Genomic DNA, 20,921 nt, shown 5'->3' on the forward strand with positions numbered 1-20,921 from the left:
TAAAAGCAATTCCAATTTGTTAAATATAATCAGTAGCAGACATCTTAAAATGTTTAAAAATTGTGCACAACTTGTTTTTATGATTCGAACTCTAAAATTTCAGGTCAAATCATATAGGAAATCAGTCAAAAGGTAAGTAAAATTCTAATGCCAAAAACAGACCTTATGGATGACTGCAATTAAATAAATAAGAACCCAGACCTCATCTATGTTATTCCGGAAGAAAATTTCATTACAGACCTGCAATACCAAAAAGAGGGGAGGATAATTAAAATGCGAATTTCCAAAAAAAACAAAAAACAGAAGAAGAAGAAGACAAAGCAAAACAACATTGAACATGTATATGCATCAGTCAGAAGCAAGCCCATATAATGTTCACAACCCACTTTTTTTATTCAAAATCTGAAACTGCAAGTCAAATCATGTAAAAGAAAGTAGAATGCTTACCTGATGGAAAGAGGATCTAATGCAAATTCGGTATCATTCATCTGTCCTGTTAAAAGAAAAGGCCGCCCTTTTAAAAAGGAAGAAGGTAAAAAGAAGAAATTCAGATTCCAAAAAAATGGTAAAAGGCCTTTGCTATGTATCCAAATTTGTGCGTATTATTAGTAAACTGTGAAACCAAGTTACAAAGCATTCAGAAAGGAAAACAAATAACTCATCTGTCTAAATGGACTCACATGAATATGATACAGATAATGACAAATAAATTACTTACTTTTTTTAATGATAATAAATTACCTAATTGGAAAACTGGAAGCAAATATCATTCGATTCAAAAAAGGTAGATTGCAGTAAAAGTTCGGAGTTATATAGAATACAGTTTGAAGAAAGTAAATGGAGACGTTATAGAGATGCAGATTTAAGAAAGTAATGCTAAGGGTGTTTGAGTTTGACAATAGAAGTGTTTCATTGTGGTTTCGGTCCCACTTCTGCTTCTAGATTCCTTTTTTTATACTACCTAAAGCTAACACCATGTTTTCTGTTAGAATAACCTTTAAGTTGGACCATTGGTTTATCTAGACATTAGATCCCTTCTTTTTTTCCTTTGTCAGTGCCTCAAATATCCAATGTAATGAATATCTCAGCCAAAAATGAAGCAAATTACATAAAAAATACATAAAAGGCCTGCCTAGATTTTAGTTTTATCTTTACAAATAAGGAATTAAAACCCCCATATACCAAGGATTTGCATCTAACTTTAGCATGTAGTATCAAGAAATCATAGTTTCTAATGTATAGAAAATATGGAGACATGAATCTAACCCATAAACACATTGAATTTCTAATTTAGCTCACGCACGGTTATGACAAGTATATCCACATGGAAAAGATACACAACTAAATGGCATAAACCACATGCTTCCACATAAAAAATTGCACTATAGGATAGAAAAGAACAGTTGGAACAACAGCCACTTCCCAAAATGAAGATATAGTCAAATTTCGAAGGGAATTAAAGCAGAGACTAAGAATAGCATATTTCAATTTTGCAAGAAGACAGCGTAACCTCGTAACTAACTGAATATGTAAATATAACTTCAAAAGAAAAAGGAGATAGTGCATTAGATTTTGAAACCAACAAATGAACAAAAACAAAGACGGCATAAACGGAGATTATCTACAGATACATATTTTGCAAAGAGAATGCAGTCCTCCAACATCAAACCAAGACATATAACATAAAATACATTCAAGATTTATTAGCTTACAACAGCCTGCATATTAGAAAAGACAGACCTCGATTGAGCTGCAACAAAGTCCTCCTGAACAGGGTGAACTCCCTTATAACAAAAGAAAGGTTTCATTTAAGAAATTCATTTTTTCCCAAACTGAAAAGAAGTTGCAAAAGTCATTTTTGCATACGGTAGGTGGTGTTCCAATTTTATGGCAAAAGTCACGACAAATTAAGATTGCTTTAAATCTTTTGAGGTATTTTGGCAATTACATGGTTCCAATCATTTCCAAACCAAAATTAGGAGGAAGAATTCTTTTGAATGCCAACTATCCAGACCAATCTAGGATATTATCTACTATTGTTTAAGGTAGAAGCAATATAAAAGGGAAAATTAGAGGGAAACCAAACTATAAAAATTATATGGTTGTATTGACTTTATGTTTTCATAATCAAGATGAGTAAAGGTTACTATGAGATAAAATTTCAACTCACGTTCTCTTTCTTTGCTGAATCTGAGCGCCCAAAAACTTCCATAAAAACTTGTGTAACCTGCAAAAAGAAATCCAAGAAGAAAATAGTTATGACATTTCAAGTAGGTAGAATATGAAATTAAATGAATATTTTCGCAGAGACGTAATGTCAAACACATGGTGAGATACATTAGCATGGGTAACTTGCAAACAGAAATCCAAGAAGAAAGAGTTTTGACATTTCAAGTAGTTAGAATATGAAATTAAAAGAACAAATTTGTAAGTACCTAATGCCAAACATGTGGTGAGTTAAATTAACATGTCTGAGGTAGTTTTTTTTGTAACCTGTGAAAAGAAATCCAACAGTTTTTAGTTTTTTTTTGCAACCCATGAAAAGAAATCTAAAAAGAAAACAATTATGACATTTCAAGTAGCTATAATACGAAATCAAAAGAAACAATTTGTATAGACCTAATCTCAAAGACGTCGTGAGTTACATTAACTTGCTTGAGGCAGTTTTCTGTTTTCATAATGAAGATAAGTAAATGGCATTATCATGTGAGAAAATTTCAACTCCTCTTTGCCGAAAATAAAAGCCCAAAAAAATTACAGAAAGAACTTGAGCAACCTGCAAAAATAAATCCAAAAAGAGAAGGAAAAGGAATACACTATTCAGGATTTCATCGTCCTTGAGGAAAAAAAAGAAAAAGTTCGTCAATTAGGGTTCCGATGAATCGAGATAGAGGAAATTTCTCATGATCTCCAATAAGCAAATAAGTAGATGGGTTCCTTTGTCAGAGCCAAATCCTACAAAATCAGCCAAAAAAACCACACAAAATAAACTCTAATTAGCCAAACAAAAATTATTTTATTAATTAACTTTACAAATGGCCTCTAAATTTCGGTTCTCGAAAGCCTAAAATTACACCATATTACCTTTGCTTGGAGACCCGGCAAAGTAGCTGATAAAATTGCAGCCTGTGATTTTCATGAATCACTCACCATCAGATAAAATAGAATATAAGATAAAAATCCAATGCATAAGATAAAAGACTAAATTCTACTGCTGCTGCTGACAGAGAGGGCTAGGTTTAGAGAGAGAGACGTGGAATACCTAAAGAGCTGGTTGAACTCATAGATAGAAAGAGAGGAGGCATGGAGGGTGAATAGAAAGGGAGTGGACGCTTTGTTTACCACGCTAAACAAACAAGTTTTAATAGTATTAATTAAAGTGCGGAATAGAGAGAAAGAGATTGAGAGAAAATCTCGTGATAAAATCTCGCCAAGCTCGGGCCGAGATTTTAGGCGTATCGCGAGCAATCCTTTTTTCGGCTTCTATTTTCTCTCTATATGCATGTGAAGACGAAGGGGAGGCTGACACGTAAGGAAATCTTTTTTTTAAGTTTTTTCTCAAATAAACGAAAACCCAGAAAATATATGTTAAGACGAAGGGGAGGCTGACACGTTAGCATGATGAACAGTAAAAAACCCTTTCCTCTTTATTATAATAGATGTCACTACATGAAATTACTGAAATACCCTTTAGCGCAAAACCGTGTACGTCGTGCACATTAGCCTGCCAGGGTGATCAATCACTGCCAAAATAAAAGACGCCTACACAACACTGACCATACAACTCCAAGGGAGTGCATTATTTTTTCCCTGACATCAAACAACTTGGAAGGATTTTCAAAGCTTCGATGTAATGTATGGAAATTGTGTAGAAAAAAAATTTCATTAGATGTTAAGTGGATTGAAACAAACTCAAGATCTGGTTTCATGCCTTTATTTTGCGTCCAGGCTATCAATCTCAAAGCCATCTCGAGCCTCTGATTCAAGAGTTGCTCCAACGGGGCGTGATCCATGAAACAACACTTTTTCTATCAATCTTAAAAGACCACGTCTCTTCAATCTGCACCTACAATACATATAAATTGAAGCATATTGGATGAGGAGCCATTTCACAAAGCAAGGTTATTAATTTTGGCCGAAACGACATGTTTACAGGAAATCAGTTTTTACAAGATTTGAAATTTTGTTTTTACCTTTTTTTACAAATTTTCCACCGAAATTTTAAAATTGTCCACTGAAATGTTATGATTTCCATCGAAATCGCCGAAATTTCTATCGAAATTGTACACATTTCGGTGGAAATAAAAAATAAAAAATAAAAAACCGAAATTATTATCATATTTTTACATGATTTCGGCCGAAATTTCTACCAAAACATCCGACACTGAAACCAAAATTTAAAACCTTGTCACAAAGTCCTTGGTGACTTGCCCATGAATAATTTCGTGGTGTGTGTGCGTGCATGCTTGTGAGGGCAAGTATGCTCTGTTATCCATGTAATTGGCCTTTTGTAAATGATATAATGACTTGGCTGCCCCATTGAAATATTTAAAGAAGGTGTTGCGTGTGTTACTGCGAACTTGGTATGCAGAAATATTTTTAAAATATGAAATAGAATATGCATACAACATTATTTGACAACTGGAATTCTTCTTCTGTTTGGCTGCCTAACATATTGTACACAAAACCTGGTTACTCTTAAAATGATGGTTATGCCTAATATCTGTGTATTGTAGAAAGAACCTTGTATATGATATGCAGTAAATTTTGTACATGTTATTCAAGCAATACGATTTACCATTATGCATAGTGTATGCTATTCAGGTCATTCCATAAACCTGTCGGATACTATTCTCCTTATGCTGGACTGAACAAATTGTGATTGTCCATATCTGCTATATTCTACATGTATTAAATATAATTATATATCACATGTTATTTTTTTATAGAAGAGTGATACCAAGTACAGAGGCTCCACCATAATACTATGTAGAGAGGTTCCACCATATTATGATATAGCCTTGTTCAACTGGACACATGGGGGCCCACCTTGATAGATCTAAGCCACCCATATGGTATCACCCAACCTGGATTGTGCTCGCTTAAACTCGGCAATCATAAACATGCATTCATGGCCTTTCTCCATTGTAGACCATTTCACATACAGTTTTACATTTTATGCTGGCTACTTGAAAGTCAGGACCTTCTAATCAGAATGGTTTGTGAGCAATGAACTTCCCAAGATAGGCAAACCACATCAATGGTATAAACGAGGCAGAACTATATTATAGTAGTGTCGGGCAGCATTGGATCAGTCTTCAATTTTATGTGCTTGCATGCATATATACATGCTACCCAGTTAAGATTTTTTTTTTCTTCCTTTTCAGTGTCACTGTCTCTAATCCAGTGCAGGTGACATACATGTAACTGATCCTGACAGTTCATCTAGTGATCCCTGATGGGGTGTAAAAATAGCAGCCTATAGCAGGCCGCCACCTGTCCTGGAGTAGGTGAACCCAAGCCTATAGCAGGCCGCCACCTGTCCTGGAGTAGGTGAACTCCAGCCTCTAGCAGGCCACCACCTGTCCTGGAGTAGGTGACCTCCAGCCTCTAGCAGGCCGCCACCTGTCCTGGAGTAGGTGAGCTCCAGCCTCTAGCAGGCCATCACCTGTCCTGGAGTAGGTGAACTCCAGCCTCTAGCAGGCCACCACCTGTCCTGGAGTAGGTGAACTCCAGCCTCTAGCAGGCCACCACCTGTCCTGGAGTAGGTGAACTCAAGCCTATAGTAGGCCGCCACCTGTCCTGGAGTATGTGAACTCCAGCCTCTAGCAGGCCGCCACCTGTCCTGGAGTAGGTGAACTCCAGCCTATAGCAGGCTGCCATCTGCCCTTGGGTGGGCAGCCCCACGTCATCAACTTTCCCTCTATAAAAGGAGGTTCAAAGCTCAAACCAAGGGTAATTAAAAACTTCCTCCCCTCAAAAACTCTGAAGCTAGCTCTACACTCCTGCTCATAACTGACTTGAGTGTCGAAGGGCCTGTCCGGAGTAACACCCGGGTTGGTCTTCTGACCTCGTTTGCTTCTGTGCAGAACACTCGACTCCTTCACTTCGGTTCCTCTGGTTATCCAGCTCAGCCCTTACGTCACTGCCGTACCTGTTACCGATTTTTGGTCTAACAGATTGGCGCCATCCGTGGGACCCCAGAACTAAAAGCTGTTCAAGTCTCTTACAAAAATGGCAGGGCGCAAGAGCGCGCGAATACCAACCGCACGGACTACCCAAACCGTGCTACCTCGCAGGACCCGGAGTGAGCGAATCGCCTCACTGGTGGTGGCAGCCTCTGCTACAGCTGAACAGAGCCCGGCTCGTTCGGAATACCTCAACAACCCTTTGCCTACTCCGGATCAAGTTCAAGCTCTTTTCCAGCAAATGACGGCTCTGGTCGGTCAATATCAGCAGCTACTCCAGGCGCCTCCCCAACCTCTCAAGCCGTCCATGAACCCAGTCAGCAACCTCCACGAGTTCGGGGCAACCTGAGCTGGGGCCATTCCGTAGTATCGAAGCACCGCGGAGAAGAACGGGTGCAAGGGAAACCTGAGTCCAGCCCTCAACGACTCATCATAGATGCAGACGTCCGAGCTTTCATTACAAGCCCTACCTCCCTCTATCGCCTCCCTTAGCTCAAACCTCGGGGGCAGACAGTATCTGTCTCTAATGTCCCTCATCATGGACTCATCAAGGTAGTTCTCCTCGACAAGAGCCCGTATGTTGTATTTAGGGTTGGCTTCCATCCGGACCCTAGCTACTACCTCAACGGCCCGGCCAGGAAGAAACGTTGTGGACGCCTCAGCGACGTCACCACCAACACTCCCTTCTGCTCGGAGACAACTATCCCTTGGGAGTGGGCTGACGTTCAGATCCAATATCACCTCGTCCTGATCTACCCCGTCATCGCTATCTACAATCTCTACTCTAACGTCTGGACTTGCCATTACTGGGCCCCCAACCGGACTAGACTCTGAGCTACTGAAAGAGGACTCTGAACCGGACTCAAAACTAGAGCTACTACTAGACATGAAGCAAGAAAAGAAAAAAGAAAGGCTGAGAAGAATACCGGGCAGAGTAGACCGGGCAGAGTAGAAAGCTCCTCAATCCACAAAATGCTCAGAACCACGCACTATGGAAGCCGAACTAGCAGAGAGGAGAGGAGAAGGCGAGAAGAAAGTAAAAAGTGAAAAATAAATGTAAAACACCTCCTTTTATAGCTTTGGCTAAGGCGGTTCGCATTTAATACAAGGCATGCACTTCGAGAACCCCTGAATGAAGGCCGCGTGTCTTTCATTAATGACGAACACACACTTCGAGGCGAAGGTGTATGCGAATACGCACGTATCTCCAAAAAACTAAGGGCATCCGCTACTTACTCATCCATCAGTCCGGCCCAAGCCGGACTGGATATGACGCGTTCGCAAAATGACAAAAGTCAGTCCGGCCCAAGCCGTACTGGATATGGCGCGTTCGCTAAACGACAAGTCAGTACGGCCCAAGCCGGACTGGATATTGCGCATTCGCAAAACGACAAAAGTCAGTCCGGCCCAAGCCGTACTGGATATGGCGCGTTTGCTAAACGACAAAAGTCAGTCCAGCCCAAGCCGGACTGGATATGGCGCATTCGCAAAACGACAAAAGTCAGTCCGGCCCAAGCCGGACTAGATATGCCGCGTTCGCAAAACGACAAAAGTCAGTTCGGCCCAAGCCGGACTGGATATGACGCGTTCATAAAACGACAAAAGTCAGTCCGGCCCAAGCCGGACTGGATATGACGCGTTCGCAAAACGACAAAAGTCAGTCCGGCCTAAGCCGGACTGGATATGGCGCGTTCGCTAAACGACAAAAGTCAGTCCGGCCCAAGCCGGACTAACTCACAGGCCGGACTGACAAATTTCCGGACTCATTTCCAGGTCGGACTGACAAATTTCTGGACTCATTCCCAGCAAATTTCCAGACTCATTTCCAGGCCGGACTGACAAATTTCTGGACTCATTTCCAGGCCGGCTGACAAATTTCCGGACTCATTTCCAGGCCGGACTGACATATTTCCGGACTCATTCCCAGCAAATTTCCGGACTCATTTCCAGGCCGGACTGACAAATTTCCGGACTCATTTCCAGCAAATTTCCGGACTCATTTCCAGGCCGGACTGACAAATTTCCGGACTCATTTTCAGCAAATTTCCGTACTCATTTCCAGACAGATTCCGCCCATTCAGGAATGTAACTCACCACACTTCCCCAAGTCACTACAATGACTTGGCGAACTGGGGGGCAACTGATGGGGTGTAAAAATAGCAGCCTATAGCAGGCCGCCACCTGTCCTGGAGTAGGTGAACTCCAGCCTCTAGCAGGCCACCACCTGTCCTGGAGTAGGTGAACTCCAGCCTCTAGCAGGCCGCCACCTGTCCTGGAGTAGGTGAGCTCCAGCCTTTAGCAGGCCACCACCTGTCTTGGAGTAAGTGAACTCAAGCCTATAGCAGGCCACCACCTGTCCTGGAGTAGGTGAACTCCAGCCTCTAGCAGGCCACCACCTGTCCTGGAGTAGGTGAACTCCAGCCTCTAGCAGGCCACCACCTGTCCTGGAGTAGGTGAACTCAAGCCTATAGCAGGCAACCACCTGTCCTGGAGTATGTGAACTCCAGCCTCTAGCAGGCCGCCACCTGTCCTGGAGTAGGTGAACTCCAGCCTATGGCAGGCTGCCATCTGCCCTTGGGTGGGCAGCCCCACGTCATCAACTTTCCCTCTATAAAAGGAGGTTCAAAGCTCAAACCAAGGGTAATTAAAAACTTCCTCCCCTCCAAAACTCTTAAGCTAGCTCTACACTCCTGCTCATATACTGACTTGAGTGTCGAAGGGCCTGTCCGAAGTAACACCCGGGTTGGTCTTCTGACCTCGTTTCTTCTGTGCAGAACACTCGACTCCTTCACTTCGGTTCCTCTGGTTATCCAGCTCAGCCCTTACGTCACTGCCGTACCTGTTACCGATTTTCAGTCTAACAATCATCACTTATCAGCCACAAGCTTAAAAGCTGCACTAACTGGGTGATCCTAACCACCTGATCATAGAACTTTATAGATTGCAAACAGACAGTTACAAAAAATGTTGATCAACGGTCAGTCCACATTGAATGGATAAAGTCCTATATTCAGATGGTTAGGTTGCCCGATCGATGTGGTTGTTGTGCTATGCCCGATTCATGATGTGGCTCACCAGGTGAATGGTCTGAATCATATACATATGTCATAAATACCAGATTAATGATTACCGACATTATAAAGAGGAAAAGTGCCAATCTTGGACATGTCATCATATCCTGAAGTCTTTTATTATATTTGCATGTAGGTTCTTCAGAATATGAAGTTCTCAGTCTTGGTTCTGGTTAGCAATATGTGTGTCAGTGTGTGTATGCTTTTATATGCTTTCAAATGTTTTTTGTTCGAATAGAAATAATAATATGAAGTTAGACTTCTATAATTAGATCTACCCTGTTGACTTAGGGCCTTTTGAATGCCCACTTAAAGCGGAGTTTATTAAAATAAGATTATTTTGATTTAATACTATTCACAAACGGGATATTTATGCCTCTTTGGAAGCCTTTAATTATTTCATTTCTTAGAATATTATAACTGTTATTTGCACATAATCATATTTAACTTCAAAATCATTTTCATCTATGATTATGTGCAAAAGATTTTTAGAGGTGTCCAAAGTTGCCCTTGACTTCCTTATGCTTGCATATTTCCATATGAGGTTTGTTACTTTCTTCCTTGACTAAGTTTTATTTTAAATTGATTTCATGTATCAAACTAGGGAATAAACAGGGCTAGGGTTGAACAAATGGAAGCTCGTCTGAAGGAAGATATACTGCAGGAAGCTGCACGGTATGGTTATTTTGTATCTTAGTCTTTTTAATTTATTTTGATTGCTGTGTATGGTAGCCCATTTTTGTTTCACTTCTGACATAGCAGATATGGAAATAAGATCCTTGTAACTGATGAACTGCCAGATGGTCAGATGGTGGACCAATGGGAATTGGTGACACATGATTCTATTAAGACACCTGTGGAGGTATATATTTTTATGGTTTTCTCAGAATCATAGGATGTGGGGTTAGGGATGTATTTTTCCAAACTAAACTTATGACTAATATGTTTAGGTTTATGAAGAGCTACAATTAGAAGGATACCTTGTTGACTATGAGCGTGTTCCTATTACTGACGAGAAATCACCCAAGGAGCGGGATTTTGACCTTCTGGTCAGTCACTTCATTTTTTTTTCTGTAGTGGTTACTCTATTTCTTTATTAGTTTATGTCGTTATTTTAAGTTGTATGTTAGCTAAGTAAAAGAAAGTTGTCTGTTAGCTAAGTAAAAGATACCCATTTATAAAATAACTGCGTGTCTGATGAATGTGTCAACATGTCAATCAGTACAGTACATTAGCTCATATCCTTTTTTTTCTGGTATCATTATGAATCCTCATATATGTATCCATATTATTATCATGTAATTCTTGTTAGGCAGTTATGTCCACGGTTTACAATGATACAGTCGTACATTGCTGAACATGCATGCCTTCATATATGCATTTATGTAAAAGCAAAGGAATGCTTATTAAAGTATGTAATATATTTCGTACTTATGGCTTTTATGCATGTGTGTGACTACTAGCTTTCAGTGATAACCAGTATAGATGGTCCTATGTTGATCATACAACGATGATGTGAAGCTTCTTTTTCTCTATTTTACAGGTCCGTAGAATCTCACAAGCAGATATAAGTACAGAAATAGTTTTTAACTGTCAAATGGGACGCGGGCGAACTACGACTGGGATGGTGATTGCTACTTTGGTTTACCTTAATCGCATTGGAGCATCAGGTAGTTCTTGTCAGGCTGCATCCGTGCGCAGTTTTTATACACATGTAACCTAGAATTTGGCCACCTCTGGCCTGTTATCTTAGATATTTGCAATTTCAGATGCACCATTTTCCCCTTATACTCCTTATTAATCCCGACCAATTCATATCTATGAATTTCTGTCATTTTCTTTCTAAACAAGGTAATTATAAAAGTATCCATCTCTGAGTTAGTCATGGACATATAATGAAAGCTAAAGAAGGTAGTAGTGCAAAAGGATTCTATTGCCCCTCACAATCAACCAGGAAATGATCACTAACCACTAAATTCAACCGCCTAACAGCACCATGTGCTAGTAAGTCTGCCTCTTGCGCGATCCCCCTCCGGAAACTTCTGTTTTCACCCCCAAAACACATCAAATAACTTGTTTTAATCCCTCTTTGAATCCATACTTTGATTAAGTCTTTCTAATATGAAGAATCAACGGAATCCTTGGGAAAAACGGCCATTCCCACCAACCCTAATCTCCACCATATAAAACCAACAGTTCTTTTCTTCCCAAAAATTGATTTTATTTCCATGGAAGGATACGAGATCATGAAGATCAAGTATACTTTGAATGTTAATCATGAGATTATCAAGATTTGTTCTAGGTTTGTGGGTTTCCCCACCTTAGATCTCCCATCCACACATTGAAAATCGATCAGAAGCTTGTTGGATGGGGGTTTGACAATGAAATCAACCTTCAAACCCTAGATCGGATCTTGATGTCTCCAATACTTATGATTAAGATGAAGATCCATGGAAGAATCCATGATCAAAATATGAAATCAAACTCAAAACCAGCACGTATCTTTGAAAACCGACTTTCTCCTATATAAATCTCCTATAGCCTCCACACAATCCTCCTAGGGTTTGTTTCCACAGAATTTTGGGCTAACATTACTATTTATAATCCAATTAAGAAGCCCTAATTAACTAGGATTTATTTTTGACAAAAATGCCCCTCCTTGGACAAATTTCGCCTGAGCGTATTTTGGGGTATTTCATTCTCGCTCCCTTAAAAATGTCTTCCTTGAAATTTAGTAGGTTTACTGACATACTTGAGAAAAGGGGTGGGTACTTTTCTCTCATTTCTTCCTCCAATTCCCACGTCGCTTCTCTCTCTGAATGGTTACACTATCGGACTTTGACGTAGGGATTTTGCGGCGCCTTATGACTTGGTCCTCCAGTCAACAATCTGCTCTAGCCTCTCAGCATAAGTCAGATCTTCCTTAATTCGTATTGGGCTGTCTCAATTGCATGACTCAGGTCTGGGATATACTTCCAATGCATGGTTACGTGGGATACGTTATGCACGCCTGCCAACACTGGTGATAATGCCAGCCGATAGGCTACTTTCTCGATCCTCTCCAAGATCTCAAATGGTCCCACATACTTGGGACTCAACTTCCGTTGGATCCCAAACCTCATTACCCCTTTTTTAGGAGAGATCTTCAAAAATACGTGGTCACCTGGCTGAAACTCTTAAGTCTCACCTCCTGGTATTTGCATAACTTTTATTCCGGCTCTGAGCTATTCTAACGCGCTCCTGAATCAGACATGAATTTTTCCTTGGATGCAATGTCCATAATTAAGATAGACTGGCGGCCCAGTGCACGAGGCTCCCGCCATTGCAGGGTCTGGGGAGGGGTAGATGTATGCAGCCTTACCCCTGCTTTTGCAGAGAGGCTTCTAATAATTAAGATAGACCGGTATACTATAATTACATCCATTAAATTTTCACAGACTTAAATTGTTTTAAGAATCACCTGCTGAAATATATCTGATTTCATCCATAAATTTCATCTTTCATTAGAAGAAACTTCATTTTAATGAGGGTACAAGATGTCCTTTATTAATAATACAAAATATCATAATTTTTTTATCAGCAAATTTGAAATTTTTTCCTTTATTTTTATTTGTGTCGATGATGTTTGTCCGAAATAGGTATTCCGAGGACAAATTCAATAGGAAAAGTTTTTGATGCTGGAGGTGATGTCACTGATAATATGCCAAACTCTGAGGAAGCAATCCGTAGAGGTGAATACGCAGTCATAAGAAGCCTGATTCGAGTCTTGGAGGTATCCGAAAATCATATTTTTTTAGTGTTTGGCTGTTCACAGTTTATACTCATGCAGGCCAGGAGTAATCTGAAAATCACATTTTATTCAACGTTTCTTCTGTTTGTATTGGCATGTCAGCATGATCATAGATTTTCATCTCATTAGTGATATGCTTTCAGGGTGGAGTAGAGGGTAAAAGGCAAGTGGACAAAGTCATCGATAAGTGTGCCTCGATGCAGGTATGCACCTCTCTAAATTAGCCAAGTTCTCAAGCCTTTTACCTCCGTGTAATACATGTGGACTCTCAGCTTAAAGTTGAACTTTCATTATGTGGAATTAGAATTTTACCTCTTCTGAAGCTTTTTGTTGTGGATTTTTTTAACAGAATTTACGAGAAGCTATTGCTACTTATCGCAATAGTATCCTGCGTCAACCAGATGAGATGAAGAGGGAGACATCACTTTCCTTTTTTGTTGAGTACTTGGAACGTTACTACTTTCTGATCTGTTTTGCTGTATATATTCATACAGAGAGAGCAGCCCTTCACCCCATTTCATCTGGTCAAAGCAGTTTTTCTGACTGGATGAGAGCAAGGCCCGAACTTTATAGTATACTTCGCAGGTGAATATGCAAATGCATGCTTAATTTTGGGATACCAAACTCATAGATATATATTGGCATCATGCTTTTCTGTAAATTGGGGATTATACATAATGGAAGTGAATTTCTTTAACATCTTGAAAGACCAAACAATCACCTATTTTACTAGTCTGCTACAAGTATCCATCTGCATCACTCAATGCTTCTTCCATTATTTTCCCAGAGAGTTACCAGTCCTTCATTTGCAACACTTCGTGCCTCACAGATACCATAATGAACATTTACGCTTTAGTCTTTACACAAGTGAGATCTTCAACTTGTTTGTGATGCCTAGTCTTTCTTTCCCTTTAGCTGACAGGATATGACATTATATAACCATCTTTCATTACTTCAATTGGACCACCAGATTAGGGCTTTTCTATATGCTACACTTAATACAGATGCTATCAGTTCTGTTGCTAAAGTATCTGTCCCTACCGTTTCGTGCTTTGAACTCAATAGAGGGACAGGAATGGGTTAGAACTTGTATAAGCATGATAGAAACATTATATGCAATATTCAGGCAACAGTAGCAATGCATCATTCATCTTGAAGGTTGAGGCTATAAAAGAGAAATTTTTCAAAATAGTGTGGACTGAAATTGTGCATTTGCAGTACATCAATTTAAAATGAGGGTAGAAGTGTGATCAGACTAAAGTTTTTTCAAGGGTTGGGAAAGAGTGAATAATTTCCAACTGAAAGTTTATTATTATTATTATTATTATTATTATTATTATTATTATATATATGAGAAAACGGTTCCTACACATATGTGTAGATAAGTTATCTACACACTAGCTTAAAATACAGTGGGGGCCTATATATATATATAATAATAATTATTATTAAGGATACAGGCAGAGATTATCATAAATGCAACAATAGCCTTGACGCACCCACTTCAGCTAATTTATGTTTGGAGTAATTAGCCTGCATAAATTATGATTAAAAGAAACATAGATTATTAAGGGGATATATATATATATATATATATTTCTATCTATCTTGGCCTTCCTTTGGGTTTTGGGGTACCGTCTGCAGCATTATTGGGACGTGTCATTGAAAGGATGGAGAAGAAACATGCAGCATGGAAGAAAAGATACCTATCCTTTGGTGGTAGAATCACATTGATCAAAGCGGCATGACCCAAACTGTACAAAGCCCCGAGTAAAGTGAGTAAGAGAATCGAGAAGTTACAAAGGGATTTCTTGTGAGAAAAGGGAGATAATAAGAGAAAGCTCAAACACCTAATGATGAACTGGAGGAAATTAAGCAGGTTGAAGAGGGATGAGGGGCTCGGCTTCGGCAACATCAAAATGAGGAACAAGGCGCTCCTTGGAAAATGGTTATGGAGTTTCAGGGAGGAAAAGAACTCTTTGTGGCACCAAATCATTAGGGATAAATATGAGAGGGGTTGGGGGATTGAGAGAGTAGAGACCCGCCACTAGGAAAAGGCTCAGGGGCATGGAAGTCCATATGTGCCTTTGGTCAGATATGTAGTGGGGAGGGGGACGGGACAAGATTCTGGGTAGATCCATGGTTAGGTAGTCGTTGTTGTGCCATGCCTTCCCAAGTCAATACCTCTTAGCAACCGATAGGGAGGCGAGAGTTAGTGACTATATGGAGAGGGACGCAGGGAATGGTAGAGCTGTTTGGTCCCTTCAGCAAGGCTTCTCATTGTCGCCTAATTAAACGGGCAAGAAACGGATTGGTGATAATCTTTGGAAACGACCATTAGTCACTCCAAAGAGTCCTCATTTTTAGCCTAAAAAGAAGGCAAATATTTAGAAACGGACTCTTGCGGGTCAGTTAGCCAAACAAGATTTTCTTAGATATCGTTGCTTTTCTCATTCTCAACACCTAAAAAAGGGGAGAATCCCCTAACTGAATGGTTGCCGAACATGCCCTTAGGCTTAGACGAAACCTGAAAGATTGTGAAATCCATAGCTTGTCTTGCTTCTAACTTGCGTTATCTCCTTTTATTGCTCTCCCAATTCAGAGGATCGGAGGGTTTGGATTCCAAACCCCTCCGGTTCTTTCTCTGCACGTGCTTTTTTCTACAAGTTGGAATCATTGAACAGGGAAGTTTCTTGCTGCACAAGGATATGGAAAGCGGCAGCCCCACCCAGGGTGGTGGTCTTTGCTTGGACGGTAGCCAGGAAGAGAATAAACACCTGTGATTGGCTGAAGAGGTGAAAAGTTAAAATGGCTAGTCAGTGCATCTTCTATTACTGCAACAGAGAGTCATTGGACAATCTACTAGTCCATTGGCCCTTATAATTTCGGCTTCGGATGAGAATTATATGTAGCTTGGGTCTTCAATGGGCGCTCCAAAAGTCAATCAAGATGATAATCCTCAAATGGAGTTCGGGGCCTTTTGGAGAAGTTGGTTGGGCTACGTGGAAACTGGTTCCTTTTGTGATGATTTGGCATCTTTGGAAAGAGAGAAACAATCGAATCTTCAAAGACCAAAAGCGTAGCTAGGGAAGGATAGTATTTGATATTAAAGGCGATATAATAGCGTGGAATAGCAATGGAAAGGAAGCATCGATCTACAGTCTAGGTGGGATTTTAAGAAATTAGAAGGTGGTCATCCACGAAAAGAAGAGGCAAGTTGAAAATCCAAGGTGGAGGCCACCCCCCTAACTACCTAGCGGATGGATCAAAATGAACTTCGATGGAAGTTCAAAAGGCAACCCAGGTCAAGGCGGGATTAGTGGCCTATTCAGGGACAAAAGTGGCTGAATCATGCTATCATACTCTGGGCCGGTGGGGTGTTGCGATGCAAATGAAGCAGAAGCTCTAGCATTATTGTGGGGATTAAGATGGTTTACTCGGAGGCGGATACCCTGGCAAAGGAGGGGGTCGACTGGGAGGAGACTTTTATAATTTTTACAGCGCCACTGCTTTAATATCTTAACTCTTTGCAATGCCCTCTCTAATTTTGGGAGGATGGGATTGGATGGATAATCCAGGCGATCTATTTGGGGGATGTCTCGTCCCCATGTAATGCTTCCATTATTAATAAAATTTGGTGTAATCTTTTTTTTATTATTTTATTTTAAAGATGGTTTGTAAATCATGGAAGTAGGCAACTGATAGTTGAAGGAGACTCGATAAATGCAATATCTTGGGCTACTAACAAATCGGTGGGTCCATGGGCATTAGCGAATGTTATTTCGGAAATTAGGGATCTAGCTATATCTATTTTGCCAAGATTTCAGCATATTGCCACTTTGCTAATGAAGATGCTGATAAATTAGCAAAAGAAGGCGCGGGAAGTGATGAGTTGGTCATACTCCCGATGGATTGGGCAATGGAGATGAGGGGGAATTGAGGGAATGGATACGAAGTGGCCAATCTATATAATTCCTTGCATGTGGGCTGCTATCAGGAGTCTCATCAGGCTGCTGACTATCGTGCCAGGGTGCGGCAGAGGGTGGAGCATTAGGATAGTCAGAGATGCCTCACATCTGGGTCAGGGGTATAGCAAAGGCAAATCTGTATAACAGGACTGTTGGGCTGGGAAGTGTATGTACTCAAGGGACTAAGTAACTATTACACCAGTGGGATTAGTCATCCCCATGATGTAATCTGGTTATAGTTTGTTAATAAAATTGTTACCTTTCAAAACTATATATATATATATATATATATATATATATATATATATATATATATATATATATATATATATATATGTGATTGGCTTCCTTGTCTCCAGGGTATCCATTCTTTTCTTAGTCTATTCTTTTATTACTATCTACCTTGTTTTGACCGTATCGCACTATGTATTATTTGATAACCCAAGAAATCTCTAGGCTTTTGATTCAAGTATCATTTCAAATGGAGGAATTACAAGGATATTTAGAAATAGACGGATCTCGACAACAATGCTTCCTATATCCGCTTCTCTTTCAGGAGTATATCTATGCACTTGTTCATGATCATGGTTTAAATGGATCGATTCTTTACAAACCCATGGAAATTTTCGGTTATGACAATAAATTCAGTTCACTAATTGTGAAACGTTTAATTACTCGAATGCATCAACAGAATCATTTGATTCTTTCGGTTGAAGATTCTAAACAAAATCTATTTGTTGGGAACAACAAATATTTTGATTCTCAAATGATGTCAGAGGTTTTTGTATATATATATATATATATATATATATATATATATATATATATATATATATATATATATATAAAATAATATGTGTTTCTTTTAAGCATAATTTAACATATGTATATATATGTGTGTGTGTGTGTGTGTGTGTGTGTGCACGCGCGCGCGTGTGGGTGGGTGGGTTCGTGGGTGACATGCACACGTGTGCGCACAGATACACGAGAGAGGTCCCGAATGTGTTAACAAATAGAAATATTTTTTTACATGACATAGAAAGAAATTACGAAGGGCAAAGATATATGCAAAAATGGCCTTGACGCACCTGCTTCAGCTATTTAATCTATTGAGCAGTTAGCCTCCATACATTATGCTTACAAGAAACACAGATTTTTACAAGGTGCCCATCGGGTAGCGTTAGTGGAGTCCTCTTCTACGAAAACCCTTCCCCATATCCTTAGGAAATATTCTAATACCTATGATGAAAATGAGCTCTGCTTTTGTTTAACACCAATCCGGTTGGTAAAAACTTTCAAAGTACGTTGTCCTTATTTCTATACATCTCTCCCCCTCCCCTCCTGACTGACCTGGCCTGCCCATTAGAACTCCCATCAGAACTCCCATCAAAGTTTAGCTTGGTAATGTTTCCTAGTGGCAAGCACCACGTTCCCTTCATTGAATCCTTCGGCCGCTCCCTGTGATCAACCCCCAATTCCTATAGACATCAAGCAAAGAGATGCCTAGAAACTCCTTCATCGCAGGGCCCAATTGGTCAATCATCCTTTTTACCTTCTTAATAATGGTCACCTTGAGCTTTTCTTTCTTCTCAGAAAACCTTTGGTTTCCTTCATTTGAAATATCCCACATGCCCCTAATCGCACCATCCCCCAAAGGATGCGATCTTTGTGCCTAAGATATGTGGCTCCCCATTTTGCTGGGAGCTTGGTATTGGAGCCAGGAAAGACCATATAAAAACCAAATAATTTGACTGCGATCCACAAAGACACATTTATTAACCAAACTGGTGATGTATTGATCATCCCCAAATGCATCATCGAACCTAATGATTGTCCTTTTGGAGGAATGGGAGCCTTCCAAACTCTAGCAATCAGTGATGGAATCATCCTCCCCCATGAGGGACTTAAGAAAGGACCACACCAAAAGGAGCCGTTTGAATTTTTGGTCCACTCTCCTATCTGTAGATAATAGGAATCTAAACACTTTCAAGCAAAGAAAATAATTCTAAGTAACTTACGTTCCTATGCAAAACCCACCCATGCACAATCCTTACTCTCATTCTCTCAAAAGAATACTTTATATGAAACCTTATATCATGACCAAATTTATATAGAATTGGAAAGGCATGGTTTGTAAGAGTGTGTCCTAACCACAAATCCCCCCAAAATCTAATTCCCTTACACACTCCTGATGGGGACCATCCTAGGCCCATATTTTTTTTGAGTGTCTTAAGTTGTAGAATGGGTGCCAATGTCAATTTAAGTTGGGGAGCATTAAAGTAACTTTGGGGTGTCCTTATCAAACTTTCTAAATATAGTAAGTTTGTATTTACTAAATATAGAAAATTCATATTTACTAAAAATTAGTAAGTTTGGGTTTACTAAAAAAAACAAGGACACTATCTATTTGGTTTTGACTAGAAGTTCTTGTGTTTATTTGAAAGGTAATTAGGAGTTCTAATTTGTAGAGATCTAGAGATTTTTTACTTTTGTTAGGATTAGTTATTTGAATTCTATTAGAATTAGTGGATTAAGTTTTCCAAGTTTTATTTGTCTATAAATGTAAGGCCTTTGGCCACTTTTGAGAACATATTATAGAATAGAAGGATCGCAATTTGTTCCCAAGCTTTGATGAACTCTTCCTCAGAAGAAGGCCCTAAATGGTAATCTCTCTCTCTCTCTCTCTCTCTCTCTCTCTCTCTCTCTCTCTCTCTCTCTCTCTCTCTCACACACACACACACACACACACACACACATTTCTTTTTTTTTTATCTTTTTCTTCCTTTGCCACAAAATCCTTTTCCTCACCACCTTGCAGAAACCCCTTTCCCAAATCCCTTTTAAACCCTTTGCAAATATCCTACCCCTTTTGCTGCAAACCCATTCCCCTACCACCTCTCCTCCTCTCCCAACCACACCAACACCAACCCCTTCTCCTAACCCACTTCCCTCTCCACCCACTCCTTATACCACCTTCAACCCTTCTTCCTTCCATCTCCCCACCAACACATTTTCCCCTTCCATCTCTCCACCAACCTGGTTCCTTTCCACCTTCCGTTTTCTCATTTTCCACATTCTCTCTCCTTCCTATTTCCCAATCTCTTTTCATACACAACCTACGTTCAAAACTGATCTTATCAATATTTTCCCTCAGATATCGATCTTATCATTTCTTTATCAAATCTATAGCCTTCTAGAACCTTTCTTTAAACGTTTTCAAGAAGCCCATCAAGAATTCTCAAACCCATCTAGAATTCAAGAACTTCGCCCTGCATTAACTTGGTATCGGAATGGCATGTATAATGGTCTTCCCGTACACATTCTGCATTAATTTGGTATTAGAGCCACATGTATGAAGATCTTTTTGCACCCATCTTGCATCAACCTTTCCCCCTCAAGCTTTCAGCCGCACACCCACTACATCACCCCTCACCTTCCCACCACCTAATCAACCCATTGTACACTCTAAACATCACTTTTGTCTCCATCTTGCATCACTTGGTATCAGAGTCTAGGTTAGAATGGCTATTCATCATAGCGGGATTTTGACGGGAATACCAGAGCCTACGTTCTACCATGGCTGCTAGAAGAGGTAGTTATTACCAGAAAGAACCACCGTGAAACCTAGAGTTGGCAGAGATGATTAACAATTTGATGGAGAGATTACAGATTAAGGAGCAGCAAATATGGAGACTTTGTAATTCTCCTATCCTCGGGCACGCCTCTGCTGTAGGAATAGATGAACAAGTTGAACTAGCGGCTGATCACGATCCAGATACAATCACTAGAAGCTCTTGAGGGGATTCATACTCAAGAGGAAGGCGAGTTTTCTGACGATGAATCACCTTTGGAGGAGGTGGATATGTCACTAGCTTGCGTCATCCAGCATATTCTGACTACTCCT

At 40.0% G+C, this 20,921-nt stretch overlaps 1 protein-coding gene across 3 annotated transcripts in view; it reads left to right on the forward strand.

Annotated features, from left to right (window-relative positions):
- LOC143881306 (metal ion-binding protein) overlaps positions 1-20,921 on the forward strand; it is a 70,042-nt gene that overhangs the window by 23,118 nt on the left and 26,003 nt on the right. For all 3 annotated transcript variants that reach the window (XR_013251920.1, XM_077384297.1, XM_077384296.1), the window contains exons 5-11: positions 9,864-9,934; positions 10,022-10,121; positions 10,210-10,308; positions 10,803-10,929; positions 12,898-13,031; positions 13,193-13,252; positions 13,399-13,634. Coding sequence is in view for 2 of the 3 variants with exons in the window: in XM_077384297.1 (XP_077240412.1) it covers positions 9,864-9,934; positions 10,022-10,121; positions 10,210-10,308; positions 10,803-10,929; positions 12,898-13,031; positions 13,193-13,252; positions 13,399-13,634 (827 nt within the window). In the remaining variant the exon portion in view is untranslated. The remainder of the gene's footprint in view (positions 1-9,863; positions 9,935-10,021; positions 10,122-10,209; positions 10,309-10,802; positions 10,930-12,897; positions 13,032-13,192; positions 13,253-13,398; positions 13,635-20,921) is intronic.

This window comes from Tasmannia lanceolata, unplaced genomic scaffold (assembly GCF_043159265.1).
Source record: "Tasmannia lanceolata isolate RefF3 unplaced genomic scaffold, GAP_Taslan_0.1 ptg000007l, whole genome shotgun sequence".
Lineage (NCBI taxonomy): Eukaryota > Viridiplantae > Streptophyta > Magnoliopsida > Canellales > Winteraceae > Tasmannia > Tasmannia lanceolata.